At 36.4% G+C, this 20219-nt stretch overlaps 1 protein-coding gene and 1 long non-coding RNA gene across 2 annotated transcripts in view; both read left to right on the top strand.

Moving 5' to 3' along the window:
- The window catches only part of LOC306996046, a 404126-nt gene that overhangs the window by 235896 nt on the left and 148011 nt on the right, over positions 1-20219 (top strand). The gene's annotated exons all lie outside the window — the stretch shown is intronic.
- On the top strand, positions 871-8445 carry LOC307002924 (uncharacterized protein; the record flags this gene model as incomplete). The annotated part of the gene is made up of 8 exons (XM_079620926.1): positions 871-901; positions 5665-5790; positions 5881-5937; positions 6010-6141; positions 6242-6421; positions 6501-6782; positions 6969-7211; positions 7301-8445. 8 exons carry the CDS (start codon positions 871-873, stop codon positions 7429-7431), a joined length of 1182 nt encoding a protein of 393 aa, XP_079477052.1. The 3' UTR covers positions 7432-8445.

Below are 20219 nucleotides of genomic sequence, written 5' to 3'. Positions count from 1 at the left end.
AGTTAAAGCCAAATAAAATAAAAAACTAATGTTAAAGTCAAGGGTCAGGAGCCCAACTAAAGCAAACACTGATCTCCATAATGGTAATGTCAAATGAAACAAAACAACATCTAAACTAGGGCTGTCAATCTTCCTCTATAATACTATTCGAATTCCATTCCTTATTTTATTTAATATTCGAATAATATTCGAATATTAAATGCTCAAATTCATCCTATTATTAATATTTGCGACATTACACAGGCTTATGGATCGTCAATGCCACTATAGCATTTGGTTGTTGTTACACGTTCTGTCCGCTAGAGGGACAGCTAACATTACAATAAACATTTAGAAACGGGTGATCGCGTTTTTTAACGATAAAACAGCGGAACAAAATGAATGACTTTAATTTGGCAACTTGAATGGACATTTTTCCACTGATCAGTTGTCTGATGTTGTGTCAGATTTTCACAACTCTGTCAGTGATTGTTGCGCGGCTAGGACAGCAGACAGCTGGTAAGCCCCGTGATGAAGAGAAGAAAATAAGTCATTCTTGCCTGTTTTAGCAGCGGTTCCTTGGACAGATCGCCTATAGCTTGTCATGGTGTAGCGTTGTCAGATGTGCCCTAATGGTGCGTTCACACCGGACGCGAATAGCGCGTCAGGCGCGAAAGGACACAAAAGTGGTCAAGTGTATAACTAGACACGGCAGGCGCGAATTTGACGCGCTATTCGCGTCCGGTGTGAACGCACAGTAAGGTTGCAAGTTGAGGAGTGATATTTCATTCAGACTTTATTTGTGATTTAATTTTCCCATTTATGATTTGAAATCCAAACACCTTCCACACATCGCTTCTCAAATTGTCAGGAGTGGTGATCTCCGTTTCCATGGAGACATTGCTCGCCGCCATTATTGACAGTATTGTTATGACGATGCAGCGTGGATAACGCGCACAATTGTGTTACGATTCAATTTTTTAATTGTTTATCAGACGAAACAAAAGCATTTCATTTTCACATGCCTGTGTAAGCCAAGTTGGCGAGAAAGGCAAGATATCATATAATAAGAATAATAACATTTTAGAGTTGTTTAATCCTTCTCTGCTGAGATCTTCAGAGATTTCATGTCTTCTGTGGCTGAAGTAAGTTGTAGTTCTTGTGTTTCACTTTTTGATCTTCTTGTTGTTTCTCTGTCCTTGTCAGGTGTTCATCACTAATGCTCAATCATCAGTTAATTAATCACTGAATTATATAATTTACTTCAACACTGCTTCAGTGTTACTCCAACACCCTGTAGTGTGGACATACAAGTGTTCATTTAAAACTGAAGATTTTGCAGTGGGGTTTAAAGGGTTAAATGTGTCAAATAAAAAAAAAACAGAGTGAAGTGTAATTTAACGGTAATCAACTGTAAATTAATTTACGGCATAAAACTGTAGAAAAACAGCATTTTACTGGCAACCACAGCTGCCAGTAGATTACCGTAAAATCAAGGAAAAACAGCAATATTCTGTAAAATTTAACAGTCAGGTTTACTAAACAAAATAAGTTAATTTCACTGAAATATTAGTAAAAGTTCACAGAAAAAAGTTTTGCGAAGTCAATAACTGATAAAGAGAGTAAATATTAAACTGAAGTATTTTATGTGTTTTGCACAAGATGATTCAGGAGAGATCTGTTAGTTTAATTAATGAGTTTTGTGGGTCACCATTGTGCTGGAGAGTAGAGCCTGTGCTTCAGTCAAAGATGAGCAGAATAACACTGATTTTATGCTGCCCGTTGCTTTATTTAAACGCAGGAACTGTAGTTGCTGATGCAGTGACAATCTCGTTGCTAAATACTTTAGCACATTGTGTGCTACTGTTCGCTAAATGCTAACTGCAAAGATTTTAGTTAATGTCATGTTTTTAATTCATTCACGATTACACATTAGATGTTTGCAGTATTATATTAAGAGATATTCATTTTCAGTGGACTCAAATGAAGTTCACAATACTATCAGTTTAAATACTCGTTTTTAAACTTGAACTGTTTGAAGCAATCGGTTTCCCAAATGATACAAGTTACCTTCCATTGTATTTTTACAGTAACATGCTGTAAAAAAGGAGAGCTGTATAATAACGGTAGAGGCCTGTAAATTAACAGTACTTTGCTGGCAACCACAGCTGCCAGTAGATTACTGTTATTTTACAGCGCAATTTTTTACAGTGAAAATCCCAGTGTTAAATTAACACTGCTCAGTGTTTATATGAGTCCACACCCAGAGAGTGTTAAATGAACACTGAAGCAGTGTTAAAGTTAATGAAATAATTAAGTGATTAATTGAGTTATGATTGAGCATTATTGAAGACACTTGATAATAACAAGCAGAATCACTGAAGGAGAAAATCGTAATTGGTATGTTACCATTATGGAGATCAGTGTTTGCTTTAGTTGTGCTCTTGACCCTTCAAGCACTTAATTTAGATTTTTGTGTGGTTGTTGTACGTGAGTTACAACAGCCAGATGAACAAAGAGAAAAGGTGATATGTTTGTGTTTTAACATTATCATTATTTCACAATCATTTAACCTGAATTCACTGAACTCATATAGATCCCAATTACTGAGTTACGTTATTGATTATAGAAGCACTGTCCTTGAAATATTTTTTACTTTAACAATGTAATCCATATAATTTCTTAAAACCAAATCACATGCAAAACTCTTTTTTTTTTTTTTTTTTTTTTTAAACACAGACATCAAGAATCAGCCTGTGAATCTCAACAATGGTGACATTATAAAGTATTTTGCAGTGCATTCTGGGTGCCACCAATCAAATGTCATTCATGGCTCCCATCAAGCATTGCTGCATGAATAAATAATGAGCTTATGTTCAGAGGTGATCTGTTTGTCACCATTGTTGAGAGTCATACGTTAATTCTTGATGTCTGTGTGTGCCTACCTGAAATATTTTTCATTATACCCTTAATTAACTCCTTATCAAGCACCGGCCCGCGGGCGGGCCGAAGGGGCGTGGCTAAACTTTTATTACTTTTTATCGGCTTTGTTTTATAACAAATATTCAATCAACTATCATAAACTATGCATCATTTGAAAGCTAAAACACTCAAGAATCATGTTCTGAGCTTGTTTTTGCAATCAATACACCAGAGAGGAAAGGGTTAAATTAAATGCTGACTGACTGACCTTGTAAACATGAACACAATGAACGGCAATACTTATCTTTGATCGCGTATGGTTCAGATCAGTTCGGACGAATCCAATAAACACCAGCATACATTTCAATGTAAGGGTCTACTCTTCAAAATGCATCCCACTGTTTAATCCAAAACAACAACAAAATAGGGAAAAAAACGAAATATCCTCCTTTGTTTACATGAGCGTTTTGAGTTAGAGTAATCCATCATGTTCATTTTCAATGAAATATCGATTCCAACGTTCAAAAGCCATATCTCCCCCGTAGTTTGGAATCTTCCGGGTAAATTGAGCCCTCCCTCGTGTCTATCCTTCAATCACAGGCTTTGTTATTGACTGAAAAATAAAGGGAGCATTATACCGGCTGCGCGAACTGTCAATCGCGCTCCTCGGTTTTCAACTGGATAAAAGCCTGGATAAAGCCAGCCAATGTCTAGTCAGCAAAGTTTTGATTGATGGTAGTATTGACCAACCAACATCGATGCAGTGATTGACGAATCTGCTTGCATGAAACGTGTAATACAAGAACAAAGCGCAAACTTTTCATTCACACGTGCGCTTTCGCCATTCCACACGCAAGTGCGCACACACATAGTGCGCCGACACATACACACACATAGCGTTGTTTTACATTGTTTTGCCCACGGAGTTCGAATAAACCATAGACAGTATATAAACACACGGATTTAATCCAAAGCTTATATCTGAACATCTCTACCATTGATCGTCGACTACAGAATACTTTGGTGGTGTTTTGAAGAAGGTGGAGAGAAGAAGCGACGAAGAGCAGCAGAAAGTAATAGGATAACCATTGTAATAATCCGTTTACTGTAATTTATTTGAGTAAAAAACACTGTTCTAATTACAAATGTTCTAAAACTATTTTTTATATATATAAATATATTTTATACACTAGTTGGAAAACAGTCACTTCTGGAATGTCTAGGCTATACGTTTAATGATAGACGTTTTATTTCACTGTTTTTGCTATTAGAATTGATCAAAATAAAGGGTATTTTGTTAAAATGTTAAAATGTTTTGCTGAAATAGTTTTTTATTGTGTGGTTTGATGGGCAAAACAGTCTTGAATTGATATGCATGCATGTAGTATGTACTGTTTACTCTTATGTCATTTGGTAACAGGTCTCCATTTGGAGTCTCCAAATAGGTTTTTGGAAAGGACGCCTATACTTTTCATCAATAAAAGCTTACAGAAACTACATTTTTGGGAGTATCAATCTCAAATTTGACTCAAAACATGTCCAGACATTCAATTTTATCTTTATGGTGTTTTCAGGCCTTTGACATAAAAGTCTGATCAATTTTTCCCTAAGTTAAGTTCATTCAAAGAAATCGTAAGTCACTTTCATGTCAATTTACCTTGTTTTACTCTTTTCCTATTCAACTTTGAGTTAAAATTGAATCTTGGGTAACAAAGTTTCAATTGTCTAGTTTAAAAAAATACAAGAATTATGAATGTGGACCATAGGGTTTAAGAGCTACAGACATTTGTATTTGGGTATGCCGTTTTCAGAAAATTCTCAAAAATAGGGGCGCTTGATAAGGGGTTAAAAAAAATAGGTTTTCTTTGTAATTGTTTTGATTATTTGGATTTAACTGAAAAGGCATACTCTAGGACAGTGCTGCTATAATCCATAAAATAAATTGAACTAAGTAATTATGCTCTCAATGAGTTGCATAAGTGCATCAGGCCAACTATTTATTATGTTAAAACACAACCAACACCATCAGATAACCTTTTCTCTTTGTTCATCTGGCTTTTATAACTGAATTACGGCAGCCAAATAAATTCTAAAGTAAAAACAGTAAGGGTCAAGAGCCCAACTAAACTAAACACTGATCTCCATAATGGTGACAATTTAACATTAATTTTCTCCTTCAGTGATTATGCTTGTTATCATCAGGTGTCTTCAATAATGCTCAATCATAACTCAATTAATCACTTTAATTATCTCATTAACTTTAACACTGATTCAGTGTTCATTTAACGCTCTCTGAGTGTGGACTCATATAAACACTGAGGAGTGTTAATTTAACACTGGGGATTTTGCTGTGTAGTAACACCACACAGACAGTTCTGAGGTGTGACAAAAAAACAAACAAAAAAAACACATTCACTCACAAAAATGTCTGTAATATTATACATTTTAATATAACATGGCTGAAATGTGTTATGAAGAATATAGAAACATAGAGTATCTTTATAAAATTTTTCACTACAGCCACCAACTGAATAGATTTAATAAAAATAAATAATAAAAGTCCTTTGAACAGCAATTTGTGATACACAAAACCTGTAAATTTGTCCCTCAAATCTGATTGGTTGATTGAAATGTTGTTCCAGGATCAACAAATATGTTTATCCAGGAACTTTTTCTCGAGAAAAAACCCAGCACATTTAATTATTTTGATTAATTAAATTAATCATCACATTATTTTCATTATTTATTGTTGTCGTTGTGCAGAAAGACCAAAATCTAGAGTGACCATTAAACCTGATCAACATGTATTCAGAGGAGAAAGAGTCCCTCTCAGATGTGACATTGATGCTGACGGAGTCTCAAGCTGGAAGTACAACTGGTATAAAGGAGGTACATTCATGGTTTCCAGTAAACTACAGGAACACACAGTCAATTATGTGACTGAGTCTGACGCAGGGAAATACTCCTGTCATGTAACAGAGACTGAAGGATCAGGCGTTTCACAACACAGTGATGAAGTTACACTGACAGTATCGGGTGAGTTTGATCATCTCTTCATAAACACACACACGTTTAACATGTTATTAATGAGTGATGTCTCTATTTCAGAGAAAGCCCAGACAGTGTTAAGTGTTTCTCCTCAGACGTGGTTGACTGAAGGAGATCCAGTGACTCTGAACTGTGCGGTGACCGGCTCTTCTACAGGCTGGACGTTCAGCTGGTTCACCGTCTCATCATCAGGTATTATAATGTCCTCCATGCGATAACATATACATTTACTGGTTTTATCAAACACATTATTAGAGATAAATACCTTTAGTGATCATCTGCATATTCTCAGTTAACACATACAAGAGAGTTCGCTATGAGCCGCTCTCAGACAGCAGAAGAGGAGCTGGAGGAAAACACACTGTCAGTTCTGCTGATCTAAAACACACTGGAGTTTATGTGTGCGCAGCAGAGAGAGGAAACCCAGCCTATGAAACACTGTACAGCAACAAACAACCACTGTGGGTCACTGGTGAGTTCACTTAGTTTAAATTATTTCATCATCTTTAATAAAGACTATTTCCAAACGATATCTGTACTGGTCTTGTCAGGTGTTTCTCCTCCAGTGTCTCTGATCATCCGTCCCAACAGAACTCAACACTTCACATTGGTCTCTCTCTCTCTGAGCTGTGAAGACCAGAGTAACTCTGATAGATGGACAGTGAGAAGATACACAGAGAGTTGGGGGCCGGAAGATTGTTCATCATTTTACGGGGGATCACAAACAGGATCTACATGTACAATCAGCTCCACCTCAACATTAGACACTGGAGTTTACTGGTGTCAGTCTGAATCTGGAGAGGAATATCATCCTGTTAATATCACTGTACACTGTGAGTCTGTATTTCTGTATTTATTGAGTTTACAGTAAGCAATCAGCCAGAACATCATAGCAATACACTAAAACACTCAGAAACAGTCGCAGTGGAAAATAAAAAAGGTCTGTTTTTTTTATTTTGTCTTGTTTTTATTATGTTTCCATGTTGTTCATATATTGCATGTTTCCTCTATTTCTGTAGTTGGTGTGATTCTGGAGAGTCCTGTTCATCCTGTGACTGAAGGAGAGACTCTGACTCTACGCTGTTTATATGACTATGTATCCCCACCAATCCTCAGCGCTGATTTCTATAAAGATGGATCACTCGTCCAGAATCAAACTACAGAGATGATCATCCCGACTGTCTCAAAGTCACATGAGGGTTTCTACAACTGCAAACACACAGCGAGAGGAGAGTCGCCCAAGAGCTGGATCTCAGTCAGAGGTGAGAGTCCATGAAACTGTGATTTATTTCTTCATATGCCCTCGTTCAGATACAGCGCATGATAAAGTGCTCGTGTTTCTGTTTTTCAGGGTCTCGTTCAGAATCTCAGATCTCTGTCCTCAAAATACTCACTTCTGTTCTGGCGGCTTGTCCATATCTGCTAGTGACAGTCGTGCTGATTTACAAATGCTGCAGAATGAGAAGTAAAACACCCGAGTGATTTATTAGAAGTCCTTGTTATCATTATATGTAATTGACCAAAAATTCTGCCAAAATAAACATTGGTATTATGTGATGTCAGATTTGGCTTTACTCACTGATTTGTTCTTTGCTTCAAAAACAGTGTTATGAAAACTGCTTTACAAATGCTGAATTGTGTAATTTGGTTCAATTATGTAATATACTTAAAAGATGATAGTTCATAAAAGCAAGAAAAAATAGTAAATGCTGAGCATATTTAACAGTTACATGAAGAGGAAGAAATTTTAATCTGAACATAATTTGTTGTGACGGTCAGAAAACTTCAGCGTCTTCCTAGAATCTCTCAATATCTCATTCACAAGCTCAGACAGAGCAGTGTGTGTGTGTGTGTGTGTGTGTGTGTGTGTGTGTGTGTGTGTGTGTGTGTGTTTGTGTGACATACAGGAGTCACTCCTGATTCACAATGATTTGGTATGTTACGGTTGTTATTGTCAACATGAACAAAGATTTCCGAAACCCACTTGACTTCCACTGACTCCAATCCCAATGGATTTTATAGAGATTGATTGTAAAAAGCAAGTTAAATGTGGAATAGCCAAGAAAGGGTCAATTTTGATTTAATGTTGACTTTAATAAAGTACATGAATGTTAACTTGTTTAACTTGTTTAGTTTTTCTGTTTTTGACCAATAAACTATTATATAGCTTTAGCATCGCAAGTACATCCCCGTCCTCTCACAGTTTCATTCCCACAACATTGGCCAAATTATTGTCCTCTTTTAATATTTATATTTTGTTTTAATTACAATAAAATGCCTCTCTTAAGCCTGACATTTTGTTCTGCTTTATGTAATGCAGTGTAATTATTTACCATATAAGGCTTGTGTGATATCTTGTGTGATATTTGCATGAACACACTGTCATTTGTAAGTGTGTATATTCCTTATTTTAGTGTAAGTCTCCTGACTTGTTTTGCTGCAGTATTTCATATTTTAATTGTTTACTTTTCTTAATAAAGAAACATAGCCTTTTTGAAATATTCTGGATCTGATGCTTTGTCTTGCAGTGCCACAAATACAAGAATCGTGAATCAAGTTTTAATCTCTCAATATTGGACTTTGCAGCATTAAACTACTTTAATCTACAGAAATTATTACATTTATATGGAGAGAAAAAAGAATATATAATTTTAAAGAATTCTTGAGCATGCTTTTTTTTGGACAGACTATTGGCACATAATTATTTGTTCACATCCTGTGGTTCTGACTGGCGTGTGAAACATATAGTGTTCACATGGTGAGAACTGCTGACTGTGTGACGCTGTGTGGTTTTTAACACTAAACACGAACTCATGGTGTCCAGTTATGAATATGTGTTTAGATGTGAAACACAAGAATAGTGTTAATTGTTCTGAGGAATCTTTTATTAAATGGTGTTACGTTGATGAATTTATTCTAATATAATTGATTTTAGTGTATGAGTAATTGAGAAAAACTGTAATAAGTTTAGAGATTTATGAATAACCTTTGACCCCAAGTATGATCAATGATACAGACGCTTATAGCAAGCGTTCAGATTCTTATGTGTTCAGTGTCATTCTGCATGAAGCACGAATAAAACAGCTTCTCTTCACACCAGTTTATTTTCCTCTTTCACTCTCAGTCTCTCCGTCAAATGCATTTACAATTTTGGGTACATGTTCATGGTTAATGATTATGTATTTTTTAATATACATTTAATTTTATTTATTAAGGAAACAAAGATTATAATATCACACACATATTTTATACCCCAGAAGTAGGGAAATTATAAAAAGGCACAGCATGTGTCTGACATCAACCTCATAATCTTGAGGAGTTTTGAATGGGTGGCTTTTGTAGAGAACAAATGTGGGTACTTTGTATAAAGTTTGAAAACTCCAGCTAAAAATGCGGTAAGTTACAGATGCAGAAAAAAGTGTTAAAACCACACACATCTCCCCCTATCTAATGATGATACAACCCAAATTATTATCTTTGTGCCAAGCAAGAAAAAGGATCTGGATGTTATTGAACTAGGTAATATTATTCCTTTTATTTCCTCAGACACTGAGGATTTAGGATTATATCTTGATAGTAGCCTTAAAGGGATAGATCACCCAAACATTTAAATTCTGTCATAAGACCTTCGTCCATCTTGGGGACACAAATGAATATCTTTAAATTCTGAGAGATTTCTGTCCCTCCATTGACAGCTACGCAACTACCACTTTGACCCTTCAGAAAGTTCATAAAAAGATTGTAAAACTATCCATAAATTGTGTGTAAACGATGACAAAAATTAAAGGGATACTTCGGAAAGATGAATGTGTATTTTGAATTTGGAGCCTTCTAGACTGAGAAAAGCCAGAAAATGTATTTTTTTGGCTTATGGGGATGAAAGACAACAACTCCCAGAATGCACTTGCTTCGCTGCCCTAGGAGGCCACGCCTACCGGTAAGAGATCGCAGTAAACAAGGCTATGCTACTAGTGAGTCTCCGTGAGTCTGCCCGGTATTTTGATGTCGCCCAAAATGTCCAGGATTCGGCTTTTGCGTTCTACAGTTGCCATTCATCATGTTTACTGTGACGAGCAGGAACGAGACTGACGGCCGCGGGAGAACGACCCGAGGCCGGTGGCGTGATTACTGATGAGTGGCGCCGGCGCCTGTAAGACGCACCGGTCTCGTATCTCTCACGGAGGAGCGGGAATTTTCTTAGCAATGTTAAAACGCACATTAACCCATCACTTGTTTAGCGTTCATGTAAACACTACATTCAGATTCACCAATCGGAATGAATTCAGTTAGATTGAAACAAAAGGTGTGCATGTAAACAATGAATGGCGACTGCAGAAAGCAAAAGCCGAATCCCGGACATTTTGGACGATCTCGACGGCCGGACATGTCCGGGAAAAAGAAGATGGTAACCCCTACTACTCAGCTTTCTCCACAGAATAAGAAACTGTTAGCTTAGCTTCCAATAAAAGATGGCTGACACTATATGTACATTCTGTGAGTGAGGTCCCTCTATGGGCGGGTTGAAAACATGCGGAACAGCGCCTTCTACTGGATAAATGATAAACTAGTGTTTGTAGTCTTACCCGTATTCAAAGAAATTGGACTTCCTGCTTTTTATGACTCAAAATGACGATTTTTGCGTCATAAAAAGCAGGAAGTGGAACACTTAAATCCTTATTTCTCCCATCTCAGGGGAAAATAAGGCAATAAACCATGACCATTCGAAAATGTGACTGGGTTTCTAAAGATACAAAGTCTAATGCAAATGGGTGAAGTGTTCCTTTAAGATCTTAAAATCTGAAATTTAAATTAAGATTATGTCTCTTCAGTTGTCCCTCTTTATGTCCCTCCATTGACAGCTATGCAACTTAACGCATCAAAAAGTTCATAAAGATATACCTGAAATTAGTCAAACTGAACTTTACTTTATTACAGACCCTCTTTATGTGGGTTTTGAAGGCAAGATTTGAGTCTAAGTGATACTTGTATTCTGAGACAACTTTTAGTCTGTGTCCTGAAATGGAAATGTTTTGTTCTGCGTCTATGCGGGAGCTTTTAGAAAGAAACATACAAACTGTTTTTGAAACATTCAGTTGTAAACAACAGTGATTAAGCCAGGATGTAACCTTCACTAATACATCTGTTAGCTTGATTGCAACCTCTGCAGCAGTCTTATCATGAGTAAAAATAACTGTATCATCCGCATACATTAAAATATCACAATTTTCACATACAAGGGGTAGATCATTAATATATGCTAAAAAGGGTTGGACCAAGTATGGAGCCCTGCGGGACCCCGGTTGAAATACATAGGGGGTTAGATTTATATTTACCAATTTTAACATGTTGAGAGCGGAGTGAGAGACAAGATTTGATAAGATTGACCAACTCTGAAGAGAAGTGATAGTGCAGATTGATGCAGAGTCCTGATAGAACAGAAATAGACATGAGCTCATAGTTGTGGTTTGGTTTGTTATTTTTCAGCTCAGTGGAATTATGTGACTTCTGCTTCTTAACTTCTAAAGTTATACAACTACTATTATTATAATCAAAGTTATTTATTATGATTAAGATCAAAGTGTTTCCTTTTCAGTGTCCATTAAAAACACAAAAATATGAAAAAATATGAAACTGCCCAGCCAACACAGCCATGTGGGGCCCACATGGGTTTGACCTGGGCTATCTAACTGGGACCCAGACAGTTTTGTCCTCGGTTTCCATGGTGGCCCTACATGGGTTTGCCCAGATGCAATGAACCCTGCTCAGTGTGCACACTACAGGCTGTTAAATGTAACACTGATCAGTGTTGGAGTTAATGAGATAATTCATTGATTAAATAATGATTGAGCCTTAGTGATGAACACCTGCTGTTAACAAGCAGAACCACTGAAGGAAAGAGAAACACAACTACTTCCAGCCACAGCCTTAGATTAAATCAACTGAAGATAAAATACACTAAATCCCTCAAGATCTGATTAAACAACTCCACAAACAGCATTACCAGCTTCACTTATTACTAACCAGGTTGACTTAATTTCTGTCAGACGTCTACAGAAGGTTAAGATGTTGATGATTTATTGAAAATAATAGTTTGGTTTGATGCCACCATTATGGTGATCAGCGTTTGCTTTAGTTGGGCTCTGACTTATTAGCATTAGTTTTTTCTCTGCTCAGTTGTATCTGATTCTTATGTTGAGAACAACAAGAGAAAAAGCAATCAGATGCTATAAGCTGATTGATGATACAAATATAATCATCATGAAGTGGTTTAGCACACTGATTTTGTGCGTGAGTTTTGTTCAGGTGATATGTTATTCATTTTGTTGTGATTCTACTGCAAGAATTCCAGCACACTTTTATCAGAACATCAAATGATTCTCAAAACACCATTTACGCATTTTGGACTTGTGCGGTTTTTACTTCCACACAGACATCAAGAATCAGCATATGAATCTCAACAATGGTGACATGCTTCATGGTACAATGCATTCTGGGTGCATCATACGAAACTTATCCATGGCTCCAAGAATGCATTGCACCATGAAGCATGTCACCATTGTTGAGATTCATATGCTGATTCTTGATGTCTGTGTGGGAGTAAAAATAGCATAAGTCCAAACTGTGTAAATGGTGTTTTAAGAATCATTTGATGTTCTGATAAAAATATACTGAAATTCCCACTGTAAAAATGAAAACATAGATTTTATTTATATCTAATTAAAAAAAAATGAGTCAACAGATTACAAGCAATATTATTAATTAAATTTAACAAATTAGAATTGAGTAATAATTAATCAAATTAATTCCTTAAATGTTAACCATTTAAAATGAGTAAAAATTACTAAATATATGTTATTGCCAACATTGAAGACACCTGATGTTAACAAGCAGAATCACTGAAGGAGAAAACCATAATTAAAGTCACCATTATGGAGATGAGTGTGTGTTTTAGTTGGGCTCTTGACCCTTAAATTATTAACTTTAAGTTTTGTTTGGCTGCTGTACATGAGTTATAACAGCCAGATGAACAAATAGAAACATTAATCTAATAAAAAATATATGTGTTTTTTTTTAGGCGCACACAGACATCAATATTTAGCGTATGAATCTCAGCAATGGTGACAACCTCTGATCATAAGCTCATTATTTATTCATGCAGTAATGCATGATGGGAGCCATGAATGAGTTTTGATTGGTGCAACCCAGAATGCACTGCAACATGCTTTATAAATGTCACCATTGTTGAGATTCACAGGCTGATTCATGATGTCTGTGTTTTGTTTTTGTTTTTTTGTACAAGATAAACTTTTTAGAAATTATTTGGATTTCCTTGTAAAAGTTAAAAAAATTACGGTGTAAAATGCCCGTACTTCTATAGTTAATAAAGATAACTTAACTCATAAACTGGACTGAGTTCAGTGATTCAGGTCAAATGATTGTGAAATAATGATTATGTTAAAACACAACCAACACCATCAGATCACAGTTTGTTCATCTGGATGTTATAATTCATGTACCGCAGCCAAACAAAAAATGAAAGTTAATAATTTAAGGGTGAAGAGCCCAACTAAAACACACACTCATCTTCATAACGGTGACTTTAATTATGGTTTTCTCCTTCAGTGATTCTGCTTGTTAACATCAGGTGTCTTCAATGTTGGCAATAACATATATTTTGTAAATTTTACTCATTTTAAATGGTTAACATTTAAGGAATTAACTTGATTAATTATTACTCAATTCTAATTTGTTCAATTTAATTAATAATATTGCTTGTAATTTATTGCCGCATTTTAATTACTTAAATATAAATAAAATATATGTTTTATTTTTTACAGAGATTAGACTTTTATCATCAGTCAGCTTTTAGCATCTGAATGCATTTTCTCTTGCAGTTCTTAACATAACAATCAGATACAACTGAGCAGAGTAAAACTAATGTTAAAAAGTCAAGATCCCAACTAAAGCAAACGCTGTTCACCATAATGGTGGCATCAAACCAAACTATTAGTTTCAATAAATCATCAACATCTTAACCTCTGTTAAATCTCAATAAGAACTTATTTAGACGTCTACCAGAAATAAAGTCAACCTGGTTAGTAATACGTGAAGCTGGTAATGCTGTTTGTGGAGTTGTTTAATCAGATCCTGAGAGATTTTGTGTATTTTATCTTCAGTTGATTTCATCTAAGGCTGTGGCTGGAAGTAGTTCTTGTGTTTCTCTTTCCTTCAGTGATTCTGCTTGTTAACAGCAGGTGTTCATCAATAATGCTCAATCATTATTCAATCACTTAATTACCTCATTAACACCAACACTTATCAGTGTTACATTTAACAGCCTGTAGTGTGCACACTGAGCAGGGTTCATTTCATCTGGGCAAACCCATGTAGGGCCACCATGGAAACCGAGGACAAAACTGTCTGGGTCCCAGTTAGATAGCCCAGGTCAAACCCATGTGGGCCCCACATGGCTGTGTTGGCTGGGTGATGCTCTTCTGATATTTTTTGAAAACGTGTTACAAGATTATCAACTTTATCAAAAGGTTTTCTGTAACACATGAGGTACATATACTAGTTTAATCTGTCATTATGTTCCTAAAGATCTGACTTTATCAGGAAGTCTTGAGGCTTTAACTCAGTCTGTGTCTTTAACCGTCTGTCATTATTGGGTCAGTATGAAGCTCAGTCAACTTCCTCTTGTGCTCTGTGAGTATTATTTCCTCTGTATATGTTTCAGAAGATGTGTGTTGCTGTTAAATTATGAATAGGTTTGAACAGTTTCAAGTGATTTAGTGTTCGTGGAAATTTTTTCATTTTATGCTGCTCTCAGTTTCAAATCCAGCTCTAGTCCATGATCTATGAGTGAAAGACGAGCTTGAGAGAGGAAGTGAGCGGATAGTGTTTGTGAAAGAGAAATGCACTGTGTTGTGTTTGTTTGCTGTCCATGATGCACTAAGTAGATATACACTAGTTAGTCTTCAGATGTTCATTAGTATGCAGTTAGTAAGAATGTATGAGTTATTGTCACTGTTTTCAGAAAGGTTTTTACAGAACTTAAGTCATTTCCTGACACCCAATGACACACACGATATGTCCGTGTGATCATAGTTTTCAACAACATAAAGTAGAATAATTCATAACATCATCACTGACCAAAGGTGATTATTTGATGTTATACTACAGGGCCGTTGAATGATTGAATCTGATTGGTTGACGAACGTTCTGAGGTGTGCAATTATTTTCAGGGAACCGCACGGCTAAAGTAGTTCCAGGCAGGTCTTGACCTCATTACAGTTCCATATCACTTCGCGTTGTCAACTGTAATAACGGACAATACGATACAATTCATAACAAGAAAAGCTGCAGCCCCATGCACTTGATCTGCAATTTTCAATGTCTAACTTCACAATCAATGAAAACATGCAGTTTAATTTTAATAAATAAAGTAAACAGTCCTATTCATAATCAATAGAAAATTAAACTGAATATTTAAATAAATTGATAGTCCTGTTGCACGGGTTTTCGTAATTATTGAAGATAATATAACAAATAAATAAAATTGATATAGGCCTATACTTGTTAAAAGGGCTTTGTGTTTCATTTATTAGTCTAGTCTACTGTCACTAATAGTAAAAAAGAATAAACGATTTAATTAAAACGAATTGAATTAATAAATAAATAATAATATTGACGCACATGCTTCTCTCTAAGGCCGGTTATGAATGTAATTTGATACTTATGTTATGACTGATCATGCACACGTTTTCAGCGCGTTCAGTCTGTGTTCACAGCGGTGTTTAAAATCTGCTGCACAGTCAAAGAATGTTTCTAGTCGTTAAGTGTGTCCAGCATTACTCTGCTATCAGCGGCTCAAACCTCCGTTACTAACTCTAAAATGACGTTTTGGAATTAGCAACGGAGCATGGGTTTAGATGCGCAAGGAATTAGTCCTACATACAAGAGCGTTTTAATGACAAAAACTTTACAAACGTCTTGAAATACATCATCTGAACAATATTTCGAGGTGTGGTAACTGTAGTATAAGCGGAATAATTGACTCCAGGCCGTTGAATTATTATAAAAATAATGCACACCCGAGGTGTAACGGCCACTCCGCTTCGCGTCGTGACCGCATTACCACCTCGGGTGTGCATTATTTTTATAATAATTCAACGGCCTGTCGTCAATTATTCCTTACTTAATAGATTATATTCACTTTATAATCGGCACACTGCCACTTCTGCTCCCAGTAATTTATTAAAATAAACAATATTTCTACCCAAAGGGTCTTCGTCACACTGTCAGAAATAGGGGTAGGAGTCAATTTCTGTCCCCCAAGGTACAATCTACACTAATGTACCCCATAGGGCTTATTATTGGACATCAAGGTACATATATGTAGCTTTTTAAGGGTCAAAATGTATGTTCCCAAGCATTAAAAGGTACATATATGTTCCCAAGCATTAAAAGGTACATATATGTACCGTTTCTTTTAAAGGAATATCCAGAGACAGCCTCTGCTAAGCCAATTTATTTAGTAAAAGTTGTTGTTTAAAGGTTTTAATGATACCATAATTATTTAAGGAAGATTTTAACTTCTCACTATATTTGAGTAAACTTGAAATAAAGGAAATACAAGTTTTGTCACAAGGGTACAAAAGCTGTAGGCCTACCCTTGAGGGTACAGCCCCAGTGACAAGCCATTGAACCCCTAAAGGTACAATTATGTACTTTATTTTCTGAGAGTGCAGGCAAGCAACAATCATAGAAAGGTACAATTCATATCGGTGTGAACCATCACACCTGACCTCATTAGTGAACTAATGACCCAATCATCCAATGCAATAACGACCTAATCAAACACAAATGTAATCACTAAAGCATAAAAAAACTGAAAAACAAATAACAGAAAAATAAAGTAACCAACATGATAAAAAATAAATAAATTATACACAAAGAATGTTCACAAGAAAAGTTTCAAATCAAACTCAATATTCAAACCTTTTGGAGAAAGAGTATTAATAGAAAAGGCTTCCCTCTGTATAAGACCTTATGGTTTCACTTTATTTGGATGGTCCCTTTAACACATTCTGTTGTCTATAAGTAACATTGCCCCTTCATGTATAACAGAATGTTCAAGAGGGACCATCAAAATAAAGTGTTACCGATCTTATTGATGTCGGTGATGAGAATTATTCTACTCTTTGTTGTTGAAAACTTTATCATATAATCTTCTTTGTTTCTGGCTTTCTTTGCAACAAAATATGTGTTTTGGTGAAAACTGTTACAAAAACCACAAACTCATAAAAACAAGCTGAGATGACTGCCCAACTTTAGGAAACATGTTAACTTAACTTAAGGTATATGGGTTGTTATAAGGTTAATAACTTGGAATGGCACTTTATGACAAAAAAGTCATCCTTCCAGGCCTCCGCTCCTCAGAGCTTAACCTGAATAGCAATTTTAAGTTGTAGACTCTCTGTGAGCCTCCTTAAGAAGCTGTCCCTGAGCTTGGATCATAGTGAGGTCTCCACTCGATGTAGAGAGTCGTCATGCCGAGGTCTAGGTGAGAGTATGTCAGGTTGTAAGGCTCTCTGTGAAGCTCCTTGGCTCCTTCTCTCATTATGAGAGTCATTGTACTGAGGTCTCTACTATCTGCACAGCTTCGCGGGCCAGTTGGAATAAGTTGCTAGCTGAGCTTTCTTTGGCTACTGTGCTTTAATTAGAGCGTTACTGGGACTTTTATTGAGGTTCTGCAGGGCTGTCTGAACAGAAGTTCTGAGTGTCAGTAGTTGATGTCTAATAGGTAAGTGATGTCTTACTTAAAAAAATTAACAAGAAGGAAAGTAGTGAGTGAAGTCCTGTGTCACTAAACACCTGAGGAATGCGTGAGTTAAATTATAATGTAAAGCTGATCAGCTCCATGGTCACGCTGTAATAACTGTTAGGTTTTCCCGTATTTGGCTGAGCTTCACTTTGGTGGGTTGCCAATGTATCCGATTTCTCTAATGCATAAAATAAGTAAGCTTGACGAGAGTTCTTGTGCAGAGTAACTTCCCCGGTGTTAAATTAACACCGCTCTGTGTTTATATGAACCACCAGCAGGGTGTTAAAAGTAACACTGAAGCAGTGTTAGAGTTAATTAGACAATTAAGTGATTAATTGAGTGATGATCCTGATGATAACAAGCGCTGAAGAAAAGAGAAGCGCTGAAGAAAAGAGAAACACAAGAACTGCAACTAGTGCCGTCACAGGTGGGGTGCGAGGCCCTGTGCGAACTTGAAATGCGAGGCCCTGCTCTTTGATGTGGAACAGTCACGCATAACTGTTCTAGTTCTATTGCACGCATAATCTCGCTCGACTCGCTGCAATACGTTTTTATCAAGTAGAATAATACAACATAATCATGAACATAGTCTGAGGCGCCGCAATAGGGCAGGCAAGACGGGCTATTGCCTGGGGCCCCGCATTTTAAGGGGGCTACTAGTACCGAGGGCTGATAATTTAAACAATCAGAAATGTTAATATAAAGACGCTGCAACATCTCTGCATCCCCCTCAGTTGGGCCCCTCTCTCGCTACGCTCGTTATGCTTTTACCTTTTTCAAACTGGTGCAGCGCTTACTCGCTGTAGGTAGAAAATGCATGATTTTATTTGTTAAACATGAAAAGGAATTATCCATCTGGCATGGCAGCTCGCTCTAACTTTAAACTAGATAGGCCTTAATGTTCGCTAGTATAGGTGCATATCCAAGTGATTGTGCGGAGACGTGGAGCGCGCACTGCGGCAGGCGTCGGCGCGAACACTTTCATTTTCCTATCAACAGTGGAAACAACTTTAAATAGGCTACTCAATCTTTTCTGGTCATACAGAAAAGAATAATGCATCAGTCGCAAGTACTTTTATTTGTGTAAACTCTCAACAACAAGAAAACGTTGTGCTTTTGTAAAATAAAATAAAACAAACAGGGCGGAGCGCGTCTCAAAAATGCGCAAACTGGAGCGCGTCTCAAAAATGAACTGAAACACAGTGTATAGCCTCAAAAACATGATGAATATTTCTATATAAAGCTTGAAATGTCCGCTTTTAAACGAAAAAATTCGAATCGAAAGCAAATACCGGCTGATTAGGCTGTAATCCATAAGGTGCATTTCTCTCTAAAGGCATATCCACTTTACAGCGGAGATGTATATAGATATGTTTGCAGCCGACACTGATTTAAAAATATATATTTTGTATTAATAAACAATAAAAATGCCTCGTTATTTTTCAGACATATTATCATTAGCCTGCTTTGGGGCAAGATTTATGCATGCGCTTGAGCGCGGAATAGGCTATTCCTCCATGCACTCAGTATTTAAGCAGAAATTAATATAAACGTGAGATTAGTTGACTAATTGCTTAAATGAATGACTACTAGTCGACTATAAAAATCTTTATTCTATGAAAATTCTAATCAATGCATTTAGGCTAGTTGACATTTATTTAATTAGTATCCAGCTCTTTACCTTAAATTAGTTGAGTTAACAATTAGTTAATGAACTAATACAATAATAAAACAAAGATAAAACAAAGATAAAACAAAGATTAAATTAAGATGCAAACTATATATTTCTATATAGCATTACATTGCGTGTTCCACCACAAAAGACAAAATTAAAAATAATAATAGTAATAATAAAAAACGCAAGATTGCGAGGCCCCCTAGTGGCGCGAGGCCCTGTGCGGTTGCACAGTTCGCACAGCCTATGCGACGGCTCTGACTGCAACTGACTTCCAGACACAGCCTTAGATGAAATCAACTGAAGAGACATGACATCTCTATTACAACCCAGTTTGACATTATTTCTGTCATCAGAAGTTATTTTTGAGAATAAACAGACTTTTAGATGTTGATCTTTTATTGAAAATATTTGGTCACGATCATGGGGATCAGTGTTTTATTTAGTTGGGCAGTTTGACTCTTTTAGTTATGATGTTAGATGTTGGTTTTGTAACAGTGTTTAGTGTTTACCGAAACACATCATTTGTTGCAAATGTGGCAGGAAGGAACCGTCCCAGCCAACACAGCCATGTGGGGCCCACATGGGTTTGACCTGGGCTATCTAACTGGGACCCAGACAGTTTTGTCCTCGGTTTCCATGGTGGCCCTACATGGGTTTGCCCAGATGAAATTAACCCTGCTCAGTGTGCACACTACAGGCTGTTTAATGTAACACTGATCAGTGTTGGAGTTAATGAGATAATTCATTGATTAAATAATGATTGAG

Source organism: Phoxinus phoxinus (genome assembly GCF_949152265.1).
Source record: "Phoxinus phoxinus genome assembly, chromosome: 1".
Lineage (NCBI taxonomy): Eukaryota > Metazoa > Chordata > Actinopteri > Cypriniformes > Leuciscidae > Phoxinus > Phoxinus phoxinus.
This window is presented reverse-complemented; position numbering and strand designations above follow the sequence as displayed.